Genomic DNA, 8,946 nt, shown 5'->3' on the forward strand with positions numbered 1-8,946 from the left:
TTCAAGATTTTTTTTATTTGGAAAATTAAGTCTCAAAAATTCAAGAGGGTACATTTGAATAACAAGTGCACACAAATTCAAAGTGAGGTGTACTATATGGCATAATAATGCTCAAAATCTGTCGAACTGCTTGTTTACACCAGCAATAACGCCACACCAGCAGCAAGAAATCCATATAAGCATAATTGACAAGTTCAAGTAACACATTACAGTTCATGTTAGTCCTTAAGTTAAATTAAAGCAATTAAAGAGGAACGGTTGGAGAAGCCATAAAAACATCTTAACAAGATGCAATAAGCGAGCAGTTATTTTTCAAATGGAAACTTAAAACTGTCTGATACCTATTGAAGCACCAAAATGAGCTAATATAACCAAATGAAAAAGATCATTTTTGCCTAATGTGCATTATCAGCACTTAAATAGATTCAGAAAATATATAACAAAGATTTACAAAGCATTTAACACTGTTGAACAGAAAGAAGTGATGGCAACAGAGAACATAACCGCTAACAAAATAACACAAAATTATTTTCACAATATTAAAAACAAGAAGAAAAAAGGATTGCAACTGATAAACTCCAAAACAAAGTGAGGAGCAAGTTTTGACAATTAACACTATAAAAAGGAAACAAATATTGGGTTTGCAATTAGCAGTTTCCACCGAACTACCCAATTACCAAAAGCACTTGCAAAGTTTTTGAATTTCTTGGTAATTTCTTCCAGTTTACATAGTTTGTCATGATACGTACCTGAACTGACTTTGCTACTATCAAACTCTATACTAACCAACATCACTGTGTGACACAAAGGAACATATTAAATACAGGATGGGTGGATTATTCTGGCCTTTTAAAACCGCAGGTATGCAGGCAACCCTCCTACTAGTAGGGGTAACTACAGGGCAAACCCACCTTGCACAATTCTGTCAACTATTTAAAAATTATGTACAACATGAAGGCTGCAGTCCATTGGCATTCTGATCTGTGACTGTTAAGGTTAGTTGGCTCAGTTACAGAAGTTCATAAATATTGGAACCTGACTGACTAACAACTATGTTACCTAAAATCTATAGCTAGTTTCTAAGCTTGTAAAATCACCGCATTTCTGGCATTAACTCATCAAAAAACATAAAAACAAAAAGAGTGCACTCAGTAGAGTGCAGATCTCCGCCAGGCGTTATCTCTCCTTCTCCAGTAGAATTTAAGCCAAGATTATATTTTCACATCCAGGAGTCTTTTGTCCCTAACCCAAATCCAAAGAGGTTTAATTTTTTCCCCAAGGATGGCGAAATCATGACTTAGCTGACTTAAATTAATTCTCTAAAGCCTTTCCCTTACCTTAGCCATAACTGATTTATGCCTAAACCTAACCTTAACCTTAACCAATAAGCTAAAATGACCACTCAAATGACTTCACCATCCTTGGGGGGGGGGAAATGTGGCCAGCGGCCCAGATCTTCTGACGGCCACTACACTACAAGGGAACCTACCACGCATGCACCAAGTACCACAGAAAAAGCAGCTTGTTTTTTTCTTCCATGTATGTTGCCATTTTGATTTTGCCAATTGATTCAGGGTGCGCATGTGTGGAATACATCAGACGCTGATCTACTGCATATGTGGAACAAATCCTCCAAGTGAACTCGAGAAAGTACTATAAACATGACCACTACAGGTCCATGGTGTCCGCAGCTGTCCGTGTATGCGGCCGCTGGCCAGTATATTCATGCCTATAAGGCCAAATTATACTTTCTGCGTCCGTGAGTGTTCATGTGATATGGACATCTAAAATTTATGAGTGGAGCAAGCCTGCCTACTGTGCGTGCTCCTCTCCCCTGGCTTGATGTCTCCAGATGGGGTTGTATTGTCTGTGTACTTGGCAGGGATGCATGTTGTGGTTGCTGAATTTGCTGCATCGGTACATCAGGAAGTTTTGTAAACCAACAGAAGCGTTCTTTGGGATGCGCCCAAAACACCCTTCTTGATTTTTGTGGCCTTTGGCAAACAACGATATGGCCACCAACTGGAATGGATTGTAGATTGGGACATGCGCATGTGTGAAATGCCAGACTAACGCAAAGCCTCAACTGCAGTAGTGAGTGGAACCATGTGTGCATCCGCACGACCGGTAAAAGTCCACAGCTGTCCGCGCCACTGAAAATATGCCCAAGCCATTACCAGGAGAAGGGAAAATACGGAGATACTGCCTGCATATCTCTCCTTCTTTGATGCTCGGAAAACCAGCTGAGGAGTAAGCACTCGACTGCAGTTAAAAATATTAGGGTGACAGTAGTATGCAAGACTAGCTGTGGACAGATACACGCACACGCGGACAGGAAAAACACCCTTTCTCGCCAACCAGAAGGTGAGAAGGAAAAACACCGAGACGACTGCGTATTTCCCCTTCTCCGCTGCTCGTTTTTCCAAAGGTTTTGAATAACCACAACTACGAAAGGTCTTTGATCATATAGTCGCAATTGTGGACAAAAAAATTTAGGCTGATAGGCCCAGTAGTATGTGAGATTAGCTGTGGACAGATACACACAGGGACAGACACATACGACCAAAAGCAATATAACCTCCAGGCTACCGCCTAGCAGAGAGAAAAAAACTAATAAAAAAAATAAACAAACAACCAAAAAAAAAAAAAAAAAAAAAAAAAAAAAACTATACATTTTAAAAACTACTTTACACCACATGTCCAATGCATACCTCCCACCCCCTCAAGCTCAGCCAACTCAGAGATCAAACACAGTGTGTCTCATTTCATTTGACATATATGGGTACACAGGTCTACACATCACTGCTAGCACTGACCAAAGGACCATATTTGTCTTAAGTGGTGACACTAGGTTAGAAACGGGGGGAAGTTTTAACAGGAAGGTGCACACAAGTTGGTTTTCGGATGCTGCACAGTCATTTGGTATGTGGAATGGAATCGACAAAGAGGCTGTTTGTCCGTGCAGCAGCAGGACACATGCAGAGGAGATGCCTATTTGTTACACACTGTTGGGAAATAGTGAGCCGTAATCAGGAATCTGGTACTCAAAATCAAGGCTGGGTCGCCATACCAACAAGCTGCACCTCTTGGTATTACAAGTCATCCTTTCATGCATAAGTATCCAGGTCTTCCGGCTTGGGCTCTGGCAAAATTCTGAACTTGTTGACAAGGGGTGTGGCACAAGGAAGGTTACTGTAGTTTAAAATGTGCTTCAGGTCCATGTAGGGGTGTGTGTGTTTCCCAGTGCTCATCAGGTGCCGCGTGCGCTCGTCCATTCTGTGTGATTGTGGTTTGTGTTGCTCTGTACTGTATGGCTGAGTGTCTGCCTCTAGGTGTGCATGGTTCTATTATGTACCAGTGTGTCTGAAACTGCATCAGCAGTGCTGCATTGTGGGTGTGGAACAAACTATAGGAAAGCACTTGGGTTTGCTCGGGGATCCTTCTGGTTCCTGTAGCGCACAGCCAGCCACACTCCGAGTATCTGTGAGCAAAAAGTTGTACAAATCAGATTGAGAAATTTTATGTGCCAACAGATTTGATATTACCAGAACACAAATTTGAACCCATTTGGATATCGTTCACTGCTTTTCCATCTACTCTTATATGCACATTTTACAGCACTGAAAAAAATTGCTTGCTGGAGATAGCTATTGTCAAATAAAATCTCAAAGATGCTATTAAAAGTTTACATGACCACTTGAGTCAGAAAAACTTATCTGATGAAAAGAAATGCAATAATTTATGATGTAAACACATCTGCAAAATAAAAACAGGGCATACGATTTAATCATAGGAGTAGCTACTCTTTGACCTCTGACCTCAAACACACAGAGCTGACTGTCATGGCAGATGGCGGTGACATTAGCAGGTACATGTGCACAAAAGAAGAATCAAGACATTCCTTTAACTCATTTAGGCAAAGTATGGGATGGCAAAACTAGACAGGAAACAGTATTCTGTCCATCTTTGCAAAACTAGGCACAGTAATGAAGCTAGGAGAGAAACTGGTCGCTGTAGCAACGGTCAGATAATGCTGATGATGTAGTAGGATACATCATCATTTGGCACCCACGGGAGGCTATGCTTTAGGACAAAATGATTGAGTGAATGATCAGTCGGTGTACGATTACACTGATGGAGGTTGGGAGGCGAGACACTCACCTCTGTGAAGCTAAAGAAGAGCCCGACCCCCCCAAGGATCTTCAGGGCCTCTGTGGCATGATGCAGCATCAGTTCCCCGCAGGTTACACACTTCCTGATCTTTTTGCATGACTGGAGTCAAAGACACATGAAAAAAAAGAACAAAACGGCTTTAGTCTTCAGTGGTATTCGAGTCAACGGTCTGTCAGCTAAGCCAGTATTAGCTACCAAAATCTATTCTGAGAACTACACAAAGTGGCCTACTTTTGACTTGCTCTGCTTAAATGAGAAGCTTATGACTTTTATTCAGCTGCACATCTTATGGACCTATAAATGCACTGTGAAATCACATTATTTTTCTACAACCCCAGTGAGCAGTTGGCATTTATTATTTACTGTCTAGTAGATATAATCTATATGAAACAGAAACAGAATACAGTTGGGAAAGTAGTATTTGTTTAAGGGACATAACAATTGATGACATAACTTACAGCAGGGCAGCTTAGCAAATCCTTATTAAACTGGGTCTGGCTGTCTGTGTTGTTGAGCAGCCCGCAGCAGTCCAGCTGAGTCTCCAGGTTTTCTTTGGTGTTGTTCTCCAACATTCCCCAAGTCGAGTTCAGCAGAGCCACCTCGTAAAACAAATACAGTGACGACAGGTGAGCCAGGAAGACAAATACAAACAATCAAAATATTTAAGCAAACCTCTTCTGATTTTATTATCTAACATATTATGAACCACATAATGTGGTGTATTAGAGCTGGGCGATATATACTGATATATGGATATTGTGATAGGAGTAGATATTGTCTGGGATTTTGGATATTGTAATATCATGATATGGCATAGGTCTTGTCTTTTCCTGGTTTAAAGGCTGCATTACAGTAAAAGGAGGCAATTTTCTCATTATAACTGAAGATTATAACTTATTAGACAGTTGCAGCTGCTGTATTATTTGCCTCTATAACTGCTTGGTCATCATATCCACATTACTGATTGTAAAAATATCATTGCGTAAATATCTTATGAAAGCACTTAACAGTCATCTCTACAATTGTGTTGCAATAATGGTAGAGTTACAGGGTCAAATATGCTATGATACTGGATTTTGCCTATATCACCCAGCCCTACAGTATATTATTCAATTACACAATATAAAATCATATTTCTAAATTCGAGCAACATAAAAGTAATTACAAAATGTTTAGGTTAACAGGAACACAGTGCAACAGAAACAGTCCAAACTGAGTTTGCTCACCTGCTGCCCACGGTTCATTGCCAAGCAGGAGCAGGAAACCCCAAATTGGAACAGGAAAACAATAAAAAGAATCACCATATACTGGAAATGTGAAGTCAAGGAAACAACAGAGAAAACTTCCCGGACGGAGGGGCGGGCTAGCAGCTCTTTGTGACACATTTACAACACATCCACACTTTAAAATCAGTTTGATCTGCCTGGTAACAATTTAGCATAAATAAGAAAAAAGCAAAACCAGTAAAGCAACTGATGCAATAATAAAGATCAACTGTGACACATCCCTTTGGCGTTCAGCCAACATCAGAGGAGGAAAAAGGATACAAAGAAGAGCATGACTTGGTGATGGTGGATGGCTCCGATGAGTCCCACTATGGCAATGAGCAGCAGGAAGACGCCTACTGCGATGACTCCTCCGATGATATGGATACTAGACACCAGGCCGAACCCCTTCCCCCATGCTGCTACCCCTATCAGCAGCAGGCCCACCAGCTGAAGGGAGCAGAGAGCACAAATTTAACATGAGCCTGTTAAGACAGCATTTATGTCCTGGGATAGAGTGTGTGGTAGGGGGGGTCTGATTAGCAAAAGGCCATCACTTGTTATATCCCCTTGGAATGATTTGGGTTAAAGTCTCAGCCAAATAAATGCTGTAGCAGAAGCATAGCAACAGTCACAGAAAGGGAAATAGGCTGACTAAATATACTTCAAGATGTAATGAACTGATATCTAAGCTGTTCTGTGAAGCTGGCGGAGAAGAACCAAAATAGTCCAATTCTGTGACATACTGAAAAATAACAGCTACTTCAAACGAACACTACATCCAGGACAACTGTGCACAATTTACAAAGGGATTTCTAATTGCTATGGCAATCTGGCAAGACAAAAACAAAGAAATGTGCACAGAATGACGTTCACAGCGCAACAGGGCTTGCAGTCAACAGTGAAAAAATGCCTCTTCAACAAGCACAGCACAGACAAGGATTTGTCAAAATTCCTGGGATTCGTGGCACTAACTTCATCAAGGGAACACAACGTGACATATTAAACACAGGATGGCTGGATTATTCCGGCCTTCAAAAACATACACACACAGGACCTACTAGAGGGTCGTCTACATGGCAAACCCACCTAACTATATGCTAAACTACACAATGCAACCAGGCAGATGCACTGAGGAATTTGTTCCAGGTACCCTCAACATTTAAACAAGTGTTTTGTGTCCTTTGGCGATGTTTGTCTTGTCTGTCAACACAGCTGTATGGGGTGTAGATCCTTCAAAAGATCTGAGTTTAACAGATGGATCAGCAAAATCTCTGAGCCTGACAGAGAACTACAGTCGCACCATCAAAACAGCCTCACAGGACTTTAAGGTGACTGATTTATTAATGCTCTGTTGCTGACACTCAACACCTGGCACAGGAGGAGTGAGCTAAGGTGCGAGCTGTTATTTGCCTACACGATGGTGATTATGAATGCCAGTTAAATTATGTTTGAGTCTTAATTAATTGAGCTCCAACGTGTTAGGTAGCGCTGCAAATTACCCCGGCGACATTAGCTGATTACAGCTTGTTTAGACAGGCACGGTTGACGTGGCAGTGATAACAGAGAGGCTGAAGATTACAAAACAGCTCCAAACTAATCAACATCCCATACAGTCAACCAGCAGCCAGGCTCACGGCAGCTCGCACATCATGGCGATAGCTTACCAACTAACTAACGTTAGCCAAAAGCTAACAGCAGCGGCAGCACACTTTCTGCGTTACTGCCTTGCTAGCTAGCACAGACAGATGACTAAAGGACTTTTTTGCTGTGTGACTAACAGGGGAAAATGCACCCAATACATACCACCAATCACCGGCGAGCTGAAAATGGAAGCGTGTGAAGTAAAAGGCAGAATTAAGAGTCATTTTCTCTCTGCTGTAGCCTCATTGTCCTGCGTTGTTAAGATCCGCTAGCTAGTCCATTCAGTAACGTTAGTTAGCCCAAATGCGGCTAGCTAAAACTTAGCATGATGATGGTCCATTTTGTACTCACCATGTAAACCACATTCAAAGAGCACAGCGCGTTTTTAGAGCAGGTGAATCCGCCGCAGACCATATTCGAACAACTCGTGCCGGCTAAAGCGATAAATAGGATTTTAAAAAAGGACGTCTGGTGTCTTGTTTTTCAGGGAGCGCTGCCTGGACAGAAATGTTTTTGGTCCGCGGAGAGGGCGTAGTGGATGACGTCAGCGCAGCACGGGACGTCAGCGAGCCGGCGCAGCGTCACGGTGTGTGTGTGTGTGTGTGTGAGGCGTATGACGGTCCTCTGCACTAACTCCCTTTTTACCAAACATAGAGTGACGGGAAACTAAAGGTATGCATGAGAAAACCAAGTTCACAAAGTCTGCATTAATGCCACAGATATGCACAGAGGAACACAGCAGCTATTCCAGCATGTTCCATGGCACTTACACTGAGGACACTTACACAAGGGTTACACAATAGGCTTGATATAAGAGAGAGAGAGAGAGAGAGAGAGAGAGAGAGAGAGGTTCTTATTGTACATACATACAGGACAAATATCTTCAGATGCATTCATTTAAAAAAAGGTTGCAGTATACCTGTGTTTATATACTGCAAGTCTACATTTTTACATTTTTTATAGTATTTCTATCTATAATTCTAACAGCAGGTCCTCTGTATAACATACACTTTTTGTTGTTTTCATTTCACACTTGCTTTGGCAATGTAAGCGTCTGTTTCCCATGCCAATAAAGCTCCTTTGAATGGATTTCAATAGAGAGAGAGAGAATGTGAGTAATGAGAGTAATTCTCTATAATTCATTCACCCATACGTTTATTGAGATCTCCCAGTTGCAGTCATCACTTAACAAATCTAGCACCAATAGGTCTACCATTAAGTTTAAATGTGCATCTATTTTTCCCCCCTGTTGGTCCTTATTTCAGGGGCAGTCTCTGCTCATTTGTCAAAATCGACGGTTTCTCTTCTTCTTCTTCTTCTTCTTCAAGGTTAGAGATGAGAAAGGCAAAGCTCTAATCCTTTACATCCTATGGCTGTAGCATGGAGCTGCTTAATTTACAGTGATTGGGAGAGTGACCTTATGGACTCATAAACACGGCCTTCTTCACACTGCTTAAGCCCCAGGCTATATCAAACAGGCACTCATTAACCCTGGGCTATGTGTTAGCATGGATTAACAAAGCAGAGTTGTACCCTGAAGCCCTGGGCTAACATCTGTTCCACAAACACAACCAATCAGTGTTTCGGAAAATTCTGGGGATATCCTTAAAAGGTCTGTGCCTAATGACTACCTGACATTTGCCAAAAGCAAAGAGAAGCACTTTCTATGTTACTTCTTGGCTACATGATTAACAGGTGTATATCCAGTACATCGTGAAACACTCGCCCAGGGCTAAGGTCCACTTTAAAATGTGTGAGTGTTAGCACTTTCTTAGCCCCGGGCTGAAGAAGCCTGCGTGAATGAAGAGCCATATTTTTTGTTTCTCTGAATTTTGCATTTGACTATCATAGTACTGAGGCATCA

General features: G+C 41.7%; 1 protein-coding gene across 1 annotated transcript; it reads right to left on the reverse strand.

Moving 5' to 3' along the window:
- Positions 1-394: 394 nt before the first annotated feature.
- Positions 395-7,607, reverse strand: tspan31 (tetraspanin 31). The gene is made up of 6 exons (XM_030055687.1): positions 7,434-7,607; positions 5,721-5,888; positions 5,400-5,480; positions 4,632-4,772; positions 4,162-4,272; positions 395-3,481 (listed from the first exon to the last, which is right to left on the reverse strand). The coding sequence occupies exons 1-6, from the start codon at positions 7,494-7,496 to the stop codon at positions 3,407-3,409; spliced, it is 639 nt and encodes a 212-aa protein (XP_029911547.1). The 5' UTR covers positions 7,497-7,607; the 3' UTR covers positions 395-3,406.
- Between the last annotated feature and the right edge of the window lie 1,339 nt (positions 7,608-8,946).

This window comes from Myripristis murdjan, chromosome 7, assembly GCF_902150065.1.
Source record: "Myripristis murdjan chromosome 7, fMyrMur1.1, whole genome shotgun sequence".
NCBI lineage: Eukaryota > Metazoa > Chordata > Actinopteri > Holocentriformes > Holocentridae > Myripristis > Myripristis murdjan.

Coding starts and splice junctions, on each gene's coding strand:
- tspan31 (XM_030055687.1), bottom strand. CDS start 7,496: ATGGTCTGCGGCGGATTCACCTGCTCTAAAAACGCGCTGTGCTCTTTG. Junction 4,773..5,399: donor CAATGAACCGTGGGCAGCAG/GTGAGCAAACTC, acceptor TTGTTTTACGAG/GTGGCTCTGCTGAACTCGAC. Junction 3,482..4,161: donor TCTTCTTTAGCTTCACAGAG/GTGAGTGTCTCG, acceptor TTTTGCTCACAG/ATACTCGGAGTGTGGCTGGC.